General features: G+C 51.1%; 1 protein-coding gene across 1 annotated transcript in view; it reads left to right on the top strand.

The window, feature by feature from the left end:
• Positions 1-368: 368 nt before the first annotated feature.
• The window catches only part of BLTP3A (bridge-like lipid transfer protein family member 3A), a 47,382-nt gene continuing 26,325 nt past the window's right edge, over positions 369-21,425 (top strand). Inside the window, exons 1-2 of the mRNA XM_069971439.1 lie at positions 369-418; positions 19,599-19,761. Coding sequence (XP_069827540.1) covers positions 375-418; positions 19,599-19,761 — 207 coding nt within the window. The 5' untranslated portion in view covers positions 369-374. The remainder of the gene's footprint in view (positions 419-19,598; positions 19,762-21,425) is intronic.

A 21,425-nucleotide genomic window follows, 5' to 3' on the forward strand; every position in this document is an offset into this window, starting at 1 on the left:
CGCTAGATGGCGCTGCCTGATCTTCACCGTGCGGAACGTAGCGGATGTTGGGGGTCCTGTCTCCAAGAGGATTCCGACACCGGACTTTATGGTTATGTTGCCTTTTACTACCAACCGGCGATCACTGTCCGTGAGCTGAAAACTCCTACAGCCAGATACTCTCCAGGCTGTACTACACTTTAGGCTTATTACAGGATGGAGAACGGCCTTGGGTGTACCAAGATGGCGGCGACACGTCTATGGTTTGCCAGGAGAGCCGGCCGTCCCAGTTTCGCTGCAGCCGCTTCTCTATGGTAGTTAAACAGCTGAACGGGGTAGCCGGGTGCTGGTGGAGGACTCGCTGTGGTGGAGCATCGAGGTGAAGCGGCATCAGCATGGCTGCGATTATCAAGAGGCAGATCCTAAAGCACTTATCGAGGTATCACAGGAGCTGGGGTATGAGGGGATACAGCTGGGGTGAGGGGATACAGATGGGATGAGGGGATACAGATGGGATGAGGGGGGATACAGATGGGATGAGGGGGGATACAGATGGGGTGAGGGGGGATACAGCTGGGGTGAGGGGATATAGATGGGATGAGGGGGGATACAGCTGGGATATGGGGATATAGATGGGATGAGGAGGGGGGATACAGCTGGGGTATGGGGAGGAGGGGATATAGTGTATATAGCTGGGGTATGGGGGTGAGTGTATACAGCTGCGGTATGGGGAGGAGGGGATATAGTGTATATAGCTGGGGTATGGGGGTGAGTGTATACAGCTGCGGTATGGGGAGGAGGGGATATAGTGTATATAGCTGGGGTATGGGGGTGAGTGTATACAGCTGGGGTATGGGGGTGAGTGTATACAGCTGGGGTATGGGGAGGAGGGGATATAGTAGGGCTGGGCGATATTGGCCTAAATCAATATCGCGGTTTATCGCATATGTAGCTGCGGTAACGATAATTGGACGATAAATATGACACGCCCCTTTTTACAAGCCACACCCATTTGGCCATGCCAAACTAGGGATATTTTGTTTCAATAAAGTTAAAAAAAAGTACAGTAACTCAATGAACAGCAACCCAAGCTAGGTACACATTACAAGACGTGTATATACAGGTATACAGAATACAGCTATGTACAAACCACAGGACGTGTATATACAGGTATACAGCTATGTGCACACTACAGGACGTGTATATACAGGTATACAGCATACAGCTATGGACACACTAGAGGACGTGTATATACAGGTATACAGCATACAGCTATGTGCACACTACAGGACATGTGTATACAGGTATACGGCTATGTACACACTACAGGATGTGTATACACAGGTATACAGCGATGGACACACTACAGGATGTGTATATGCAGGTATATAGCTATGTACTATAGGGACCCAGAGTACAGGGACATACAGTATATATGATGGGTATACAGTATGTTATGTATAGGTGACAGTACAAAGGCTCAGTTATGGAGACACTGAGTGGCACATTATAGGGGGGCTGTAGATGGCACTGTGCTGACACGCTGTGAAGATATCTATCTTTCTATTCTTATCAATTCTGTCTGTCTGTGTCCAAAAGGTAGCAGCACTCCAATTGAATGAAAAAACGTGTAGATTTATTCACAATCCATGTGAAAAACAGGTGACGTTTCTGAAACGTCACCTGTTTTTCACATGGATTGTGAATAAATCTATTGCTGACTGTTCCCTGGTGCTAATGAGAACTTTACTGGCCGCCCTGATAGCTGCGTGCATAGTGATCAGGCTACGGTGGAGATTTTAGGAAGATTGAATGACGGTTAATGATTTTTTATTTAGTGATTGATTTTTAGTGACTCAGGGGCCCCGACACAGCGCCAACCAACCCATCTGTCCCGCCGTCCCCGAGCGCCCCGCATCACCTGCCTGTCACGGCAAATGGCCCCTGCTTGTCTCAGACAGTTTCAGCGGCCCGGCACAGCGCCAACCAACCCACCCATCCCACCGTCCCCGAGCGCCCCGCATCACCTGCCTGTCACGGCACACGGCCCCTGCTTGTCTCAGACAGTTTCAGCGGCCCGGCACAGCGACAACCAACCCGGCACGGCACAGCGGAGCCGCCACCCGCCCGTCCCAGCGTCCCCCAACCTGCCCGGCATGTCAGAGCGGCACAGTAGTAACTGCTCATGCTCTGACACGCCGGGCAGGTTGGGGGGCGCTGGGACGGACGGGTGGCGGCTCCGCTGTGCCGGGCCTCTGTAACTGGCTAAGACAAGGCAGGGGCGGCGTGCCGGGCGGGTGATGCGGAGCGCTCTGACACGCCGGGGGGGTTGTGCTGTGCCGTGTTGGGTCGGTGGGCGCTGGGGCGGACTGAGACGACCGGGCCGCTCTGACACGCCGGGCGGGGGTTGGGGGTGGCAGGGGCGCTTAGACACAGTGCCAGTCTCCTATGCGCTGTCTGTGCTTCCCTGCACACACAGCACATATAACATGCGGTCCGCTCATCTCTAATGACATCCTCCAACCTGTGCAGCTCACGGCTCAGACGGCGAAATAGTGAAAATACCGCACATACCGTCCTGGCAAAGTTGAGGTCGGTTAACCGACGCCAGAGACGGTATCGGTATTTTCACGGTATACCGCCCAGCCCTAGGATATAGTGTATATAGCTGGGGTATGGGGGTGAGTGTATACAGCTGCGGTATGGGGAGGAGGGGATATAGTGTATATAGCTGGGGTATGGGGGTGAGTGTATACAGCTGCGGTATGGGGAGGAGGGGATATAGTGTATATAGCTGGGGTATGGGGGTGAGTGTATACAGCTGCGGTATGGGGAGGAGGGGATATAGTGTATATAGCTGGGGTATGGGGGTGAGTGTATACAGCTGCGGTATGGGGAGGAGGGGATATAGTGTATATAGCTGGGGTATGGGGATATAGATGGGATGAGGGGGGATACAGCTGGGGTATGGGGAGGAGGGGATATAGTGTATATAGCTGGGGTATGGGGGTGAGGGTATACAGCTGGGGTATGAGGGGGTATACAGCTGGGGTGTGGGGATATAGATGGGATGAGGGGGGATACAGCTGGGGTATGGGGATATAGTATACAGCTAGGGTAAGGGGGTGAGTGTATACAGCTGGGGTATGGGGAGGAGGGGATATAGTGTATACAGCTGGGGTATGGGGGTGAGGGTATACAGCTGGGGTATGAGGGGGTATACAGCTGGGGTGAGGGGATATAGATGGGAGGAGGGGGATACAGCTGGGGTGTGGGGGTATAGATGGGATGAGGAGGGGGGATACAGCTGGGGTGAGGGGATATAGTATACAGCTAGGGTAAGGGGGTGAGTGTATACAGCTGGGGTATGGGGAGGAGGGGATATAGTATACAGCTGGGGTATGGGGGTGTGGGGATACAGCTGGGGTATGAGGGGGTATACAGCTGGGGTGAGGGGATATAGATGGGAGGAGGGGGATACAGCTGGGGTTTGGGGGTATAAGGATATAGTATACAGCTGGGGTATGGGGGTGTGGGGATACAGCTGGGGTATGAGGGGATATACAGCTGGGGTGAGGATATATATATGGGAGGAGGGGGATACAGCTGGGGTGTGTGGGTATAAGGATATAGTATACAGCTGGGGTGTGGGGATACAGCTGGGGTATGGGGGTGAGGGGATACAGCTGGGGTATGGTGGTGAGGGGATACAGCTGGGGTATGGGGGTGAGGGGATACAGCTGGGGTATGGGGGTGAGGGGATACAGCTGGGGTATGGGGGTGAGGGGATACAGCTGGGGTGTGGGGGTGAGGGGATACAGCTGGGGTGTGGGGTGTGGGGATACAGCTGGGGTGTGGGGGTGAGGGGATACAGCTGGGGTGTGGGGGTGAGGGGATACAGCTGGGGTGTGGGGGTGAGGGGATACAGCTGGGGTGTGGGGGTGAGGGGATACAGCTGGGGTGTGGGGGTGAGGGGATACAGCTGGGGTGTGGGGGTGAGGGGATACAGCTGGGGTGTGGGGGTGAGGGGATACAGCTGGGGTGTGGGGGTGAGGGGATACAGCTGGGGTGTGGGGGTGAGGGGATACAGCTGGGGTGTGGGGATACAGCTGGGGTATTGGGGTGTGGGGATACAGCTGGGGTATGGGAGTGAGGGGATATAGTATATAACTCAGGTATGGGGGTGAGGGGATATACTATATCCCCTCACCCCCATACCCCAGTTATATACTATATCCCCTCACCCCAATTATATACTATATCCCCTCACCCCCATACCACAGCTATATACTATATCCGATATAGTATATAGCTGGGGTATGGGGGTGAGGGTATAGTATATAGCTGGGGTATGGGGGTGAGGGGATATAGTATATAGCTGGGGTAAGGGCATACAGCTGGGGTATGGGGGTGAGGGTATAGTATATAGCTGGGGTGTGGGGATACAGCTGGGGTATGGGGGTGTGGGGATACAGCTGGTCTGCGCCTGTTCTGCACAGAGTGGCGCTCAGGGCTCTCGCTCAGTAATGAATGGGTTTCTTTATGGCTGCACACGGCCCGGAGCACTCAGCTCTCCCCCTCACAGACTGTGACAGACCCACAAATCCTTCTAGAATATAGCACTTACAGGTTCTTCTGGCAGCCCGGGCACTGCCCCATGGCATTTACCAAGAAGTCTCTTGTCCTGTAAGAATAGCAAAAATGTATCTGTCGGGGAGAACATGTCAAACAAACACTTTTTTATTATGTTTTCCACTTGCGCCGGTGGAATTTTTCAAATCTCCGGACTTCTCCTTTAGAGTTGTATACTGCTAAGAAATAACTTCTGATATGCTGCCTATGAAAAAAACAAAGTAAACTGTATGCTTACCTTCCTGCACTCCTCCCCAGTGTCCTGATGAGTTGATGCCACCTCCACTTGTGAAATGTACTCTTCTTGGCAGTGGCAGCCTGCTCAGCCAATCACTGGCCACGGTGCTGTCCCCTCTCAGACAGTGATTGGCTGAGCGGTCTGTCACTGCTAAGATGAGTTAGGGCCCTATTCCACCGGACGATTATCGTTTGCATAATCGTTAACGATCTCAAACTACCGCTTTTGCCAAAAACCTGAAAACGTTCACTCATTTCCATGGAACGATAATCGTTACTTATGATTATAATTGCGATAGTTTTTCTTCGCTATTTATTCGCTATTGCGTCCGTATCTATTGCAAATGACCGAACGATGTCTTATTCAATGCGAACGTTTTGCGAACGAGCAACGATAAAAATAAGTCCAGGTCTTATAAAGCGTTCAACGTTTTCTCATTCGGTTGTTAATCATTAACTACATTTCAACCGAACGATTATCGTTTAGATTTGAACGATTTAACGATAATCTGAACGATAAATCGTCCGGTGGAATAGGGACCTTATTCTTGAGGGACCCAGAGCTGCCACAGGTGGATGCCGGGGGAGTGCAGGGAAGTCAAAATAAGAGGAAACTTACAACATGAATATTCAACTATCCCTGCTGCCAGTTTCCCATTGCTGATCACAAATATTTACTATGGGCACAGCTGGGATGGCATTACTACTATATGGGCACAGCTGGGATGGCATTACTACTATATGGGCACAGCTGGGATGGCATTATTGCATCATTACTATATTGGCACAGCAGGGATGGCATTACTACTATATGAGCACAGCAGGGGGCAGTACTACTATATGGACACATCTGGGAAGGCATTACTACTATATGGGCACAGCTGGGAAGGCATTACTACTATATGGGCACAGCTGGGATGGCATTATTGCATCATTACTATATTGGCACAGCAGGGATGGCATTACTACTATATGAGCACAGCTGGGGGCAGTACTACTATATGGACACATCTGGGAAGGCATTACTACTATATGGGCACAGCTGGGAAGGCATTACTACTATATGGGCACAGCTGGGAAGGCATTACTACTATATGGGCACAGCTGGGAAGGCATTACTACTATATGGGCACAGCTGGGAAGGCGTTACTACTATATGGGCACAGCTGGGAAGGCGTTACTACTATATGGGCACAGCTGGGAAGGCATTACTACTATATGGGCACAGCTGGGATGGCATTATTGCATCATTACTATATTGGCACAGCAGGGATGGCATTACTACTATATGAGCACAGCAGGGGGCAGTACTACTATATGGACACATCTGGGAAGGCATTACTACTATATGGGCACAGCTGGGAAGGCATTACTACTATATGGGCACAGCTGGGAAGGCATTACTACTATATGGGCACAGCTGGGAAGGCATTACTACTATATGGGCACAGCTGGGAAGGCATTACTACTATATGGGCACAGCTGGGAAGGCATTACTACTATATGGGCACAGCTGGGAAGGCGTTACTACTATATGGGCACAGCTGGGAAGGCGTTACTACTATATGGGCACAGCTGGGAAGGCATTACTACTATATGGGCACAGCTGGGAAGGCATTGCTACTATATGCGCACAGCTGGGAAGGCATTACTACTATATGTTGGGATGGCATTAGTACTATATGGGCACAGCTGGGAAGGCATTACTACTATATGTTGGGATGGCATTAGTACTATATGGGCACAGCTGGGAAGGCGTTACTACTATATGGGCACAGCTGGGAAGGCATTACTACTATATGGGCACAGCTGGGAAGGCGTTACTACTATATGGGCACAGCTGGGAAGGCATTGCTACTATATGCGCACAGCTGGGAAGGCATTACTACTATATGTTGGGATGGCATTAGTACTATATGGGCACAGCTGGGAAGGCATTGCTACTATATGCGCACAGCTGGGAAGGCATTACTACTATATGCTGGGATGGCATTAGTACTATATGGGCACAGCTGGGAAGGCATTACTACTATATGTTGGGATGGCATTAGTACTATATGGGCACAGCTGGGAAGGTATTGCTACTATATGCGCACAGCTGGGAAGGCATTACTACTATATGCTGGGATGGCATTAGTACTATATGGGCACAGCTGGGAAGGCATTAGTACTATATGGGCACAGCTGGGATGGCATTAATACTATATGGGCACAGCTGGGAAGGCATTAGTACTATATGGGCACAGCTGGGAAGGCATTAGTACTATATGGGCACAGCTGGGATGGCATTAGTACTATATGGGCACAGCTGGGATGGCATTAGTACTATATGGGCACAGCTGGGAAGGCATTAGTACTATATGGGCACAGCTGGGAAGGCATTAGTACTATATGGGCACAGCGGGGAAGGCATTATGGCACACTGTGGGCACTATATGGGCATCATATGGATAAAGCATGTACCACTATATAACTCTTGGGGGCCTGAATGGTCAAATGTTGGCATACTTGTGTATACACGTCCTGTAGTGTGTATATTTGTGTATTCCTGTACACACGTTTTGTAGTACATAGCTGTATACCTGTGTATACATGTTCTGTAGTGTGTATATGGCTGTATTCCTGTATATACACGTCCAGGGCTCTGCTGAGACCCCCTAATAATGACAAGTAATAATGGAAATAGACTAAATGTCACAGCCTCAGGTCCCTCCTTGCCGCCGCACTGCCTGGCAACCTAACCCCTGCGCCCGCACGCCCCCGCCGTATTGATTAATTACTCTTGTGACCGCAAGAAGTGTTAGCTTGCGGTCGCAAGAGTCAGTGTTGGACGGGCCCCCAGCTGATCCTGGCTCCCTGACCCAGAAGTAACAGCCCTGGCGCACACAGCTCCCTGGTGCGTGTGTGGCCCGGGAACTCCGGGGATACCCCCGGGGAGCCAGGATCAGCCGGAGGCCCGTCCAACACCGCAGAAAAAGAGATAAGAAGGGAGCTGCGACGGAGGATCGAGGTGTTAGGTGAGTTGTGTGTGTTTTTTTTTTTTTTTCTTTCTTTTGTTTTTATTTGCTTTGCGGGGGACAAGATAAGGTGGGCAAATATAGGAGGACAACAGGGGGGCCCTCTACAAGGGGGGAGCAACATAATGGGGGCATCTATAAGAGGGGTGACAACATAAGTGGGCATCTATAAGGGTAACAACACAGGGCCATCTAAAAGGGGGGCAGAGGGGGGCATCTGTAAGCTGAAGCTTTGGCTGTCCAGGCATGATGGGAGTTGTAGTTTTGCCACAGCTAGAGAGCCAAGGTTCCCTACCCCTGCTCTATAGTGATATCTTATATATAGAACAAGAATCAGATAAACTGAAGATACATGTGACGCGTCGTCTCCCTGCAGAATCTGATATCAGTCAGTCACATAGAAGGAACTTAAAATAATAGCTGTAAGTTAAAAACACTTGTGACATATGAAGCGGAGTAGTATAAGTATAGTAAAGTATAAGTATCTCAGTATCTTGTTCATATACACTTTTGAGGTTTTAAAGGGGTTAGCCAGCGAAAATCTTTTTCTTTCATATCAACTGGTTTCAGAAAATTATATAGATTTGTAATGGACTTCTATTTCAAAATCTCCAGTCTTCCGGTACTTATCAGCTGCTGTATGTCAGGAAGTGATGTATTCTCTCCAGTCTGACACAGTGCTCTCTGCTGCCACCTCTGTCCATGACAGAAACTGTCCAGAGCAGCAGCAAAATCCCATAGAAAACCTTTCCTGCTCTGGACAGTTCCTGACATGGACAGAGGTGGCAGCATCATTAGGAATGCTCCAGGAACATTTACTGCTGTTTGAGCTTTGCACAGGTGTATTAACGATGCAGCCCATGTTCATTATACACACAGGTGGGGAATAGGAAGCAATCTGCCTGGAGCATTCCTAATGCTGAGGAGGAGGGACAGAGAGGGTGTGCCAGCCTAATGCATATACAAATGTAAGCCCCGGCCGTTAGACACAGCGCTGCAGGATTAAAAGTTGTTTTTAGGACAATAACTGCATCACCTGCCGAACGGACCCCAGGACAGATCTTGGATTAAAAGCCGAAGGTACAAGTGGTTTGGGGGGGGGGGGGGACAGATTGTGGGTACAGAGTCACTTTAAAGACATTTAAAGGGATACTCCGGCTAATTTATTTTTTGGCGCCATATAACTGGTTATACAGTTTTGTAAATTACTTCTATTTAAAAAATCTCCCGACTTTCAGTACTTCTTAGCAGCTGTATGTCCTGCAGGAAGTGGTCTGACAGTGCTCTCTGCTGCCACCCCAGTCCATGTCGGGAACTGTCCAGAGCAGTAGAAATCCCCATAGAAAACTTGGTGACTGGGGGGGGGGGAGGAGAGAGAGAGCATGGGGCACACCGGGGGGGAGAGAGAGCATGGGGCACACTGGGGGGGAGAGAGAGCATGGGGCACACTGGGGGGGAGAGAGAGCATGGGGCACACTGGGGGGGAGAGAGAGCATGGGGCACACTGGGGGGGAGAGAGAGCATGGGGCACACTGGGGGGGAGAGAGAGCATGGGGCACACTGGGGGGGAGAGAGAGCATGGGGCACACTGGGGGGGAGAGAGAGCATGGGGCACACTGGGGGGGAGAGAGAGCATGGGGCACACTGGGGGGGAGAGAGAGCATGGGGCACACTGGGGGGGAGAGAGAGCATGGGGCACACTGGGGGGGAGAGAGAGCATGGGGCACACTGGGGGGGAGAGAGAGCATGGGGCACACTGGGGGGGAGAGAGAGCATGGGGCACACTGGGGGGGAGAGAGAGCATGGGGCACACTGGGGGGAGAGAGAGCATGGGGCACACTGGGGGGGAGAGAGAGCATGGGGCACACTGGGGGGGAGAGAGCATGGGGCACACTGGGGGGGAGAGAGAGCATGGGGCACACTGGGGGGGGAGAGAGAGCATGGGGCACACTGGGGGGGAGAGAAAGCATGGGACACACTGGGGGGGAGAGAGAGCATGGGGCACACTGGGGGGGAGAGAGAGCATGGGGCACACTGGGGGGGAGAGAGAGCATGGGGCACACTGGGGGGGAGAGAGAGCATGGGGCACACTGGGGGGGGAGAGAGAGCATGGGGCACACTGGGGGAGCATGGGGCACACTGGAGGGGCATAGCATGGGGCACACTGGGGGAGAGAGAGCATGGGGCACACTGGGGGGAGAGAGAGCATGGGGCACACTGGAAGGGCATAGCATGGGGCACACTGGAAGGGCATAGCATGGGGCACACTGGGGGAGAGAGAGCATGGGGCACACGAGGAGAGCATGGGGCACACTGGAGGGGCATAGCATGGGGCACACAGGGGGAGAGAGAGCATGGGGCACACTGGGGGGGAGAGAGAGCATGGGGCACACTGGGGGGGGAGAGAGAGCATGGGGCACACTGGGGGAGCATGGGGCACACTGGAGGGGCATAGCATGGGGCACACTGGGGGAGAGAGAGCATGGGGCACACTGGGGGGAGAGAGAGCATGGGGCACACTGGAAGGGCATAGCATGGGGCACACTGGAAGGGCATAGCATGGGGCACACTGGGGGAGAGAGAGCATGGGGCACACGAGGAGAGCATGGGGCACACTGGAGGGGCATAGCATGGGGCACACAGGGGGAGAGAGAGCATTGGGCACACTGGGGGGAGAGGAAGCATGGGGCACACTGGGAGAACATGGGGCACACTGGAGGGGGATAGCATGGGGCACACTGGGGGAGAGGAAGCATGGGGCACACTGGGGGGGACAGAGAGCATGGGGCACACTGGGGGGGGGGGAGAGAGCATGGGGCACACTGGGGGGGAGAGAGAGCATGGGGCACACTGGGGGGGAGAGAGAGCATGGGGCACACTGGGGGGGAGAGAGAGCATGGGGCACACTGGGGGGGAGAGAGAGCATGGGGCACACTGGGGGGGAGAGAGCATGGGGCACACTGGGGGGGAGAGAGAGCATGGGGCACACTGGGGGAGCATGGGGCACACTGGAGGGGCATAGCATGGGGCGCACTGGGGGAGAGAGCATGGAGCACACTGGAAGGGCATAGCATGGGGCACACGAGGAGAGCATGGGGCACACTGGAGGGGCATAGCATGGGGCACACAGGGGGAGAGAGAGCATTGGGCACACTGGGGGGAGAGAAAGCATGGGGCACACTGGGAGAACATGGGGCACACTGGAGGGGGATAGCATGGGGCACACTGGGGGGGACAGAGAGCATGGGGCACACTGGGGGGGACAGAGAGCATGGGGCACACTGGGGGGGGAGAGAGCATGGGGCACACTGGGGGGGGGGAGAGCATGGGGCACACTGGGGGAGAGAGAGCATGGGGCACACGAGGAGAGCATGGGGCACACTGGAGGGGCATAGCATGGGGCACACTGGGGGGAGAGGAAGCATGGGGCACACTGGAGGGGCATAACATGGGGCACACTGGGGGAGAGAGAGCATTGGGCACACTGGGGGGAGAGGAAGCATGGGGCACACTGGGAGAACATGGGGCACACTGGAGGGGGGTAGCATGGGGCACACTGGGGGAGAGGAAGCATGGGGCACACTGGAGGGGGGTAGCATGGGGCACACTGGGGGAGAGGAAGCATGGGGCACACTGGGGGAGAGGAAGCATGGGGCACACTGGGAGAACATGGGGCACACTGGAGGGGGGTAGCATGGGGCACACTGGGGGAGAGGAAGCATGGGGCACACAGGGAGAGCATGGGGCACACTGGGGGGTGGGAAAGCATGAGGAACACAGGGCAGACTGGGGGGGAGCATGGGGCAGGAGGGCACATACCCGGTATACCCTCCTCCCCCTCTGCCCGGAGGCACACCTCCGGCACTTCCGCTTCCTTCCCGGTCACACATGGAGGTCCCCGGAGGAGGCTGCAGGGACTGAAGCATCAGGTGATAGTGTCGCTGCGGTTACTGGAGCTGTACAGCCGGATCGAGGGGCGCAGTGCAGACCCCTGGTCCCGCTGTACAGTTCCAGCATCCCCAGCGACACTATTACCCGATGCTTCAGTCCCTGCAGCCTCCTCTGGGACCTCTATTTGCTGCTGGGAGGGGAGCGCGTGTATTCGTCCTGCTATGGGGGCGGGTCAGCGGTGGAGACAGAGGACTCTGCTGGATCTAGTTCAGTAACTGGAGGCCGTGACCAACGCGCCTCCCTCCCGCTGCCAGCCCGCCCACTCCCAATGATTTTTTTTTTTAAACTGATTTTCAAAAAGAAATCAAATCGATTCTCAAATTCTCGGCGAAATAATCAAATTAATTTGAATAATCGCCCAACTCTAATACAGCCTAAATGTGTCTTCCAATTTCTAACACTTATTTGAAGAATAGGTGAGGAATAATCAGTTTTTCCGCTGTGTATCTTTTCTCGCTTATATTTAGATACACACCTTTGCAAATAGTGTCCAGTGACCCAGAGTTTGGATCCCGGATGACATGTGACGCTTACTTGTTTCTCAGGTTCTCTTTGTTCCATGATGTTTGATGCAGCCAAGCTGCTGACCGATCCCTGTGACAGCTGCTTTTGTTATATATATATATATATATATATATATATATATATATATATATATATTTATTATAATGCTTTAATAAAAAGCAGTGTTTACCAAATCTCCAGTTATTATATTATTTAAAGGGGTTGGCAAAATCCGCTATCTACCACGTATATGTATGCAAAGGAGAACACATGTTGTACTTTTCCTGTACTAATCTCAGTAATAGTTTTGTAGAATCAAAACATATTCAGGTAAGTCTCTCACCTTCATCCTCAGTGATGTTTCCGTGCACTTAGGGTACTATTAGATGGGCCGATGGGGGCCCGATCAATAATGTAAACGAGCGCCAATCTGCTAGATCGGCGCTCGTTTACTGGGCCTATTCCACGACCCCATAATTGTTTAGCAAGGGCTGCAGGGACATCGCTACCGATGTCCTTGCAGCCCTTGTTTAAACACCATACAAAACCGCTCTTGGCCAGTGATTGGCTGAGCGGTCTGTCAGCTCAGACAGGCTGCTGTGCGTGGAAATGGAGGGAAGAAGGAGCACAGGAGAAGATCTGCAACATGCTTGGGTAACGTATGGTGCTTGTGAGATCGTCGGTCGCCGGCCACGCATCACTATTCCACACAGCGATGCGCGGTGGGTGCCCGATAATTTTAGGTTTGAACCTAAACGATCAAGCGATCGGCCGAATTAGGCTAATTATTGCTCTGTGGAATAGGCCCCTTAGTAGTTTACTCCTCAGTCCAGAAAGACCACCCCCACAGTGACGATCCATCTCCCCGCCCCTGGCCAGCACGCTCCTTTTATCATTAGAAAGGGGTGGGTCAGACAGGGGCTGATCGGCACTATGGGGTACTCCTAATTGCACCACAGTGCTCCTAATGGTCTTACAGTGAACGTCGCCTCCTGCACAATAGGGACATATCAGCAGGTTAGATTCGTCTACCCCACTGATAGTTACCCTTTAAATGAATTCATTTTATGTGATTTTTGCAATGGTTTTTCAAAAAGTTGTACTGAGGGGATTTAAAGGGAACCAATCATCCAGAAAATCAATGTAAAGACAAGGATATGTGCTGATAGATCACCCAGCACACTTCCCAAATATGCCCCTGTAACCTCTGTGCCCCCCTCAATTAGACAGTAATCTTACTTTGTTCAGGTCACGCGCTGTATGTAAATTTTTGCTAAGTAGTCCTGGTGGGCGCATGTAGTCCTGGTGGGCGTATGTAGTCACGGTCCGGGGTCGTATCTAGTCACGGTCCTGGGGCGTATCTAGTCACGGTCCGGGGCTGTAATCACGCCCAGAGGGGCGTGATTCGGAGGCTTGCGGTCCAGTGACGTCATCCGGCGGCTTGCGCTCCGCGTCGCGGCCGCGCCGACGTGTTCGGGAACCCGCGCATGCGCAGTACGGCGGGAGACGACGCTGACGTACTGCGCATGCGCGGGTTCCCGAACACGTCAGCGCGGCCGCGGAACGCAAGCCGCCGGATGACGTCACTGGACCGCAAGCCTCCGAATCACGCCCCTCTGGGCGTGATTACAGCCCCAGACCGTGACTAGATACGCCCCCGGACCGTGACTAGATACGCCCCCGGACCGTGACTAGATACGCCCCCGGACCGTGACTAGATACGCCCCCGGACCGTGACTAGATACGCCCCCGGACCGTGACTAGATACGCCCCCGGACCGTGACTAGATACGCCCCCGGACCGTGACTAGATACGCCCCCGGACCGTGACTAGATACGCCCCCGGACCGTGACTAGATACGCCCCCGGACCGTGACTAGATACGCCCCCGGACCGTGACTAGATACGCCCCCGGACCGTGACTAGATACGCCCCCGGACCGTGACTAGATACGCCCCCGGACCGTGACTAGATACGCCCCCGGACCGTGACTAGATACGCCCCCGGACCGTGACTAGATACGCCCCCGGACCGTGACTAGATACGCCCCCGGACCGTGACTAGATACGCCCCCGGACCGTGACTAGATACGCCCCCGGACCGTGACTAGATACGCCCCCGGACCGTGACTAGATACGCCCCCGGACCGTGACTAGATACGCCCCCGGACCGTGACTAGATACGCCCCCGGACCGTGACTAGATACGCCCCCGGACCGTGACTAGATACGCCCCCGGACCGTGACTAGATACGCCCCCGGACCGTGACTAGATACGCCCCCGGACCGTGACTAGATACGCCCCCGGACCGTGACTAGATACGCCCCCGGACCGTGACTAGATACGCCCCCGGACCGTGACTAGATACGCCCCCGGACCGTGACTAGATACGCCCCCGGACCGTGACTAGATACGCCCCCGGACCGTGACTAGATACGCCCCCGGACCGTGACTAGATACGCCCCCGGACCGTGACTAGATACGCCCCCGGACCGTGACTAGATACGCCCCCGGACCGTGACTAGATACGCCCCCGGACCGTGACTAGATACGCCCCCGGACCGTGACTAGATACGCCCCCGGACCGTGACTAGATACGCCCCCGGACCGTGACTAGATACGCCCCCGGACCGTGACTAGATACGCCCCCGGACCGTGACTAGATACGCCCCCGGACCGTGACTAGATACGCCCCCGGACCGTGACTAGATACGCCCCCGGACCGTGACTAGATACGCCCCCGGACCGTGACTAGATACGCCCCCGGACCGTGACTAGATACGCCCCCGGACCGTGACTAGATACGCCCCCGGACCGTGACTAGATACGCCCCCGGACCGTGACTAGATACGCCCCCGGACCGTGACTAGATACGCCCCCGGACCGTGACTAGATACGCCCCCGGACCGTGACTAGATACGCCCCCGGACCGTGACTAGATACGCCCCCGGACCGTGACTAGATACGCCCCCGGACCGTGACTAGATACGCCCACCAGGACTACATACGCCCACCAGGACTACATACGCCCACCAGGACTACTTAGCAAAAATTTACATACAGCGCGTGACCTGAACAAAGTAAGATTACTGTCTAATTGAGGGGGGCACAGAGGTTACAGGGGCATATTTGGAAAGTGTGCTGGGTGATCTATCAGCACATATCCTTGTCTTTACATTGATTTTCTGGGTGATTGGTTCCCTTTAAATTAGGGGCAGGGTTAAAGGGATGGGTAAAAAAAAGTTAAAACCAACTGGTGCCAGAAGGTTATCCAGATTTGGAAATTACTTTATTTATTAATCTCCACACTTCCAGTACTTATCAGCTGCTGTATGTCCTGCAGAAAGTGGTGTATTCTCTCCAGACTGACACAGTGCTCTCTGCTGCCACCTCTGTCCATGTCAGGAACTGTCCATAGCAGCAGCAAATCCCCATAGAAAACCTCTCCTGCACTGGACAGTTCCTGACATGGACAGAGGTGGCAGCAGAGAGCACTGTGTCAGACTGGAAAGAATACACCACTTCCTGCAGAACATACAGCAGCTGATAAGTATGGGAAGTCTTGAGATTTTGAAATAAAAGTAAATTATAAAGATCCAATGGAAAGGTGAAGTCCACAGCTCCTTAAAATGTGAAAATCTTTATTTTGCGTCCAACATCAAACAAAAATAAACATACTGAGTAAAAACAAACGCCTACGCGTTGCGGAGATACACTCCGGCCATGATTAAGGAGTGTAACTCCGCAACGCGTAGGCGTTTGTTTTTATTCAGTATGTTTATTTTTGTTTGATGTTGGACGCAAAATAAAGTTTTTCACATTTTAAGGAGCTGTGGACTTGCCCTTTCCATTGGATCCTATACGAGTTACGGCTCGCAATATCTCGTTCTACACGTGCTCCTCTCTACAGGACACTGGATTTGCACTGTGGACACTTTAGCGGGATGGTGAGCTGATATTTTTTCTTTTAAATTATAAAGACCTATAGCAACTGTTAAGTACTAGAAGACTGGAGATTATTACAAAGTAGTAGTTTGCAAATCTGTGTAACTTTCTGACACCAGTTGATATAAAAACAATTTATTTTCTCCAAAGTGCCCCTTTAAGGTCAGTCGTGATTTCTGATCACAGTTAAAAATCCTGTGCCCTGATTAAATAAATATTTACTTTTGAGTTGGACTTTATACGTGCGGTCGCCGCTGAGCACCACGTGGACACCTGGGGTCCGGCTTTTAGATAAATTTCTACATTTGAACCTACATTTGACCTATTTTTATTGTTTGATTGTTCGCACATCGTTCGCACATTGTTCGGTGGAATAAGAAATGTACGCAATACCGACGACTAAGCGACCGCAAGAACTGTCATAAATAACGATCATCGTTCCTTGTAATTGGACGAACAATTTCGGGTCGTTTGCCTTAGCGGTTGTTTAAGATCGTTTATCGTTAATCGTTAGTCGTCGAAAAACTGCTTGGTGTAATAGTACCCTTACAGTGTCACTGCCATCATAGAAAACTTTTAACATGTCATAGAGACATGTCAAAAGTTTTGATTGCTCCAGGTCTGAGTGTACACACCCGTACGGGGGAACGAGCCGGAAAAAGCTCTGTCATGTGTTCAGTTGAGCTCATTGTGTAACACCCTATTACACCAACAGATTATCTGACAGATTTTTTTTTAAGCCAAAGCCAGGAATGGCTTTGAAAAGAGGGGAAATTGCAGTCTTCCTGGCTTTGGCTCAAAAAAAATCTGTCAGATAATCTGTTGGTGTAATAGGACCTTATGTCTATGGAGCTCTAAAGATGCTGTCACAGAGCAGGGAGTGGACGCATGTGTTAAACGTTTTCTATGATGACAGTGACACTTTAAGGATTGGCCTTCCCTCCGAACCCTACAAGAACGGGGTTATGCGGCCTTTGCTGCCCTCCTGTTGTGTGATGTAAAGGCCTGAGCATGTTATTCAGGCGGAGCCAAGCATTATAGGAAGCCACCTACAGCTGCAATAAACGATATAGAAGATATATCTTCTATTTCTGGGGAAAGCTGCAGAAACCTGTTCAACTACTCCTGGAGCCAACATGACTTTCTTATAGTACATAGTAAGACGTTAATTGGAACAAGTCGTGGAGGCTCATTGTCCTCTCGGCTCCTGTAATCTGTCCTGTCCTTGTTAGGGAACGGCATTTAAAGGGAAATCTCCTGTTATGTTTTCATAGGGCAGGGCATTCTGAGAATGAAGTTACTTTTATTACCCTTTATCCTCTTATTCTAAATTCTTTTTATTAATATGCTAATTAGTTGGTGCACTGATTTCCCCCCCCCCCATAAATATTCATTGCTTTGCGGTAAAGATCCGCTTGAGTGACATCACTGAAGAATACTCATGAAGGAGAGGTTCTCTCTATAATGTATGCTCATATAATTAAGTCACTAAAACCACTGGACTGATCTCCCTCAGGGCCTAAATATAAAACCAGGGCTGTGGAGTCGGAGTCGGAGCTAGTTTTGGCTGGAGTCGGAGTTGGAGTCTGCTCCAGCTTTAAAAAATGTAGAATTGAATTTTAATATGAATTTTACAAATTTTGCTTATGAATATATATTATGAGCAACATTCTAATAGGACACTGGCCCTATTACATAAGGGTGGTTGGGGAATATATCAGTAATAGGACACTGGCCCTATTACATAAGGTGGTCATGGAAAAGTTGTCGGTCACTATTTGGCAGTTTGTTTCTGAGCTGGAAGAGTCCATTGTGTGGGGGGAGATCTGTGCTGTTCTCTTCCTGGATGCTGGATGACTGTATATGAGCAGCAGTGTAATATGAAGATATCCTGTGTAATATAGAGGAGGAGGAGAAGACATAAGTAGTGTAGCTGTAACCTCTGTCCTCAGTTTGGTGTTTTCTCTCTGGGAGAAGATTGTGTGTTTTTCTTCAGTGTTCTATGGCTGCAGCTGTGTGTGTGTGTACGCGTGCTATGGCTGCAGTAGGTTGTGTGTGTGCTATGGCTGCAGCAGGCTGTGTGTGTATGCTATGGCTGCAGTAGGTTGTGTGTGTGCTATGGCTGCAGCAGGCTGTGTGTGTATGCTATGGCTGCAGTAGGTTGTGTGCGCGCGCTATGGCTGCAGCAGGCTGTGTGTGTATGCTATGGCTGCAGGAGGCTGTGTGTGTATGCTATGGCTGCAGCAGGCTGTGTGTGTGTGCGCGCACTATGGCAGCAGCAGGCTGTGTGCTATGGCTGCAGCAAGCCGTGTGTGTGTGTGTGGTGTGCGCTATGGCTGCAGCAGGCTGTGTGTGTTTATGCTATGGCTGCAGCAGGCTGTGTGTGTGCGTGTGCTATTGCGTGCCCCGACAGTGACCTTCTATATCACTGTGTGACCTCTATATCACTGTGTGACCTCTAAATCACTATGTGTGACCCCTCTCTATATCACTATGTGTGACCCCCTGTATATCACTATGGCTTACCTCTATATTACAGGTATTTGGCATTGTTAGCAGTGTTTCTTTGAGTATGGTGAATATTTAGTTAGAAACATAGAAGACTGTCAGCAGGAAGACTGTCCTTCTAGTCTAGTCGTGAGTAGTTCAGGACATGGAGGCTGGAGACTGGCTGCATCCACTGCACACACAGGAGAAGCTGCTTTATATACAGTACTCCTTTATTACCTCAGAAGTCGCCCCAGGATCATGTAGGACATTAGGGAGAAGCTGCTGAGCCAGTGTGATAAATAACTTCCCTGGTAACTGACCGGCCATTTATGAAGGAGCAGGAGTCGGTCCTATTAAAATTCAGGAGTCAGAGTTGGAGCCGGAGCTGCGGCTTACCGACCCCACAGCCCTGTATAAAACTAAGGGCCCTATTACACGGAGCAATAATTGGCCAAATCGGGCTGATTATCGCTCCTTGTAATAGAGACAACGGTCATCGGCTGATCGTTAGTTTAGGTTTGGGCCTAAAATCGTTGGGCGCTGACCGTGCATCACTACATGTAATAGCGAAGCGCGGATGAAGATTGCCCAAACACCTGATACCTTACCTCTCCCTGCTCCTGCTCTTCTCCTGTGGCTCTGCAGCTTCCCGGTCCCTGCGGTGGCAGCAGCAGCGTCTGAGCACTCTGTCAGCTGACAGGTTCTAGGTGTCGACACTGATCGGTGGCTATGAGCTATTCTGTGAATGGCTTATTAGTCCGTTTTGCCTGGAAGCCCCTTTTTAAATTTTCTTTAGTTTGTTGAAATCCTTGTTACTTATCTGCATGTTTCTTTCCTCTCTAAAGGTTCACCAAAAACTTGTCACCAGAGCAAATAAATCTGAGCACCCTGCGTGGTGAGGGACAGCTGACAGACTTGCAACTAGATGAAGAGGCACTACAGAACATGCTGGATTTGCCCACTTGGCTTGCTATTACGCGTGTTTACTGCAATCGTGCTTCTATTCGAGTAAGTAAGATACTTCATGAAGTTTGCACTAAGACAGGAGCCCACTCACATGTGCCAGATGTTCCGCAGATTTTATGCTGTGTTGATTCATTCAGTTACATTGATATCAGCAGCTGATCCTGTACACGTTATTATATCCTTAAAGGGAATCTGTCACTAAGTTTATGCTGCCTTAAATCTGACAGAAATGCTGAACAGATTGGTGTATTACTTCATTCTGTTCATCTGTTCTCCTAGTATTCAGGAGAATAGGATTCGTGCCACACCCCTCCCTTCATCTGATGATTGACAGTCGACTATCTGACAGCATGGATAGATAACTGTTAGAGATGAGCGAACCTGGAGCATGCTCGAGTCGATCCGAACCCGAACTTTCGGCATTTGATTAGCAGTGGCTGCTGAAGTTCGATAAAGCCCTAAGGCTATGTGGAAAACATGGATATAGTCATTGGCTGTATCCATGTTTTCCAGACAACCTAAGAGCTTTATCCAACTTCAGCAGCCCCTGCTAATCAAATGCCGAATGTTCGGGTTCGGATTGACTCGAACCCGAACCCAGTTCGCTCATCTCTAATAACTATCAATCAGTAACTGGTGGGGGGAGTGTGCTGTTGCTCATGAATATCCAGGACTCAGTCCAATATAAGAATTTTCGTAGCACTCAAGCCCATAAAATCATGATCCTATCACAAATACATCCACAAAAACACAAGATGTGTACAGCAATATATCCAGGACTACTGAGCTACGGATAAATCATTCTATTTAGCGTCTGTCACTAGTTCATGCTACCTTTCGATAGGGCAGCATAAACCTACTTACAGAATCTATGTAAAGCTCATTTTAAATGTTCTTTTACAAACTAAACAGATTTGCGATTGTTTTTCAATAAAGTTTTCTACTTTTTGGTTTCTGCAGCTGCCATTCTGTTGCCATTTTCTTCTGTCTTATAGACTTTCTATGGATATTGTACGATGCCGATCAGAAATGAAGGGGCACATGGCTCCTCTGAGCACTTCTGCACCTTTGTTTTAGGGTTCATGGATGTCTCGGCACTCAGACACATGCTTTTAAAAACTTCTGACATGTCACAGTAGCATGTCAAACATTTTTCTATGATATAGTCAAATTTTAAAGGGGACCAATCAACCAGTCATACTAATAAAGCTCCCAGCTGTGCATAATAGATCTCCTACCCAGCTCCCCTATCATATATGCTGTGTCTTCACCTGTAATTGTATATCCAGAAAAAACTGCTTTTAATGTGGCTGATGCATTACAAGCAGTTTTTCTTGTATGTACAGTTATTGATAAAGACCTATAGCACAGGCCTCCTCTTCAGAGCTGCATCCAGGCTTATGCAGACCCTTAGGCCTTAGTGGGCCCTTTTCAGTGTAACTCACGCAGTGGCATTAAAAACAGCAGAATCTATGGACACCAGATGTCATTTTTTTTTATACACCTGCGGTTTTCGCACCAGGTCTCATGCAGCTTTCATTCTTTGCATTGCAAAGGTTAACAGGGTTATCCAGCGCTACAGAAACATGGCCACTTTCCCGCCTCTCTTGTCTCCAGTTCAGGTGTGGTTTGCAATTAAACTCCATTTACTTCAATGGAACTGAGTTCTCAATTGAGTTCTCCCAATCTGGAGACAAGAGAGGGGA

The sequence above is a fragment of the Dendropsophus ebraccatus genome, chromosome 5, assembly GCF_027789765.1.
Source record: "Dendropsophus ebraccatus isolate aDenEbr1 chromosome 5, aDenEbr1.pat, whole genome shotgun sequence".
NCBI classification, from domain to species: Eukaryota; Metazoa; Chordata; class Amphibia; order Anura; family Hylidae; genus Dendropsophus; species Dendropsophus ebraccatus.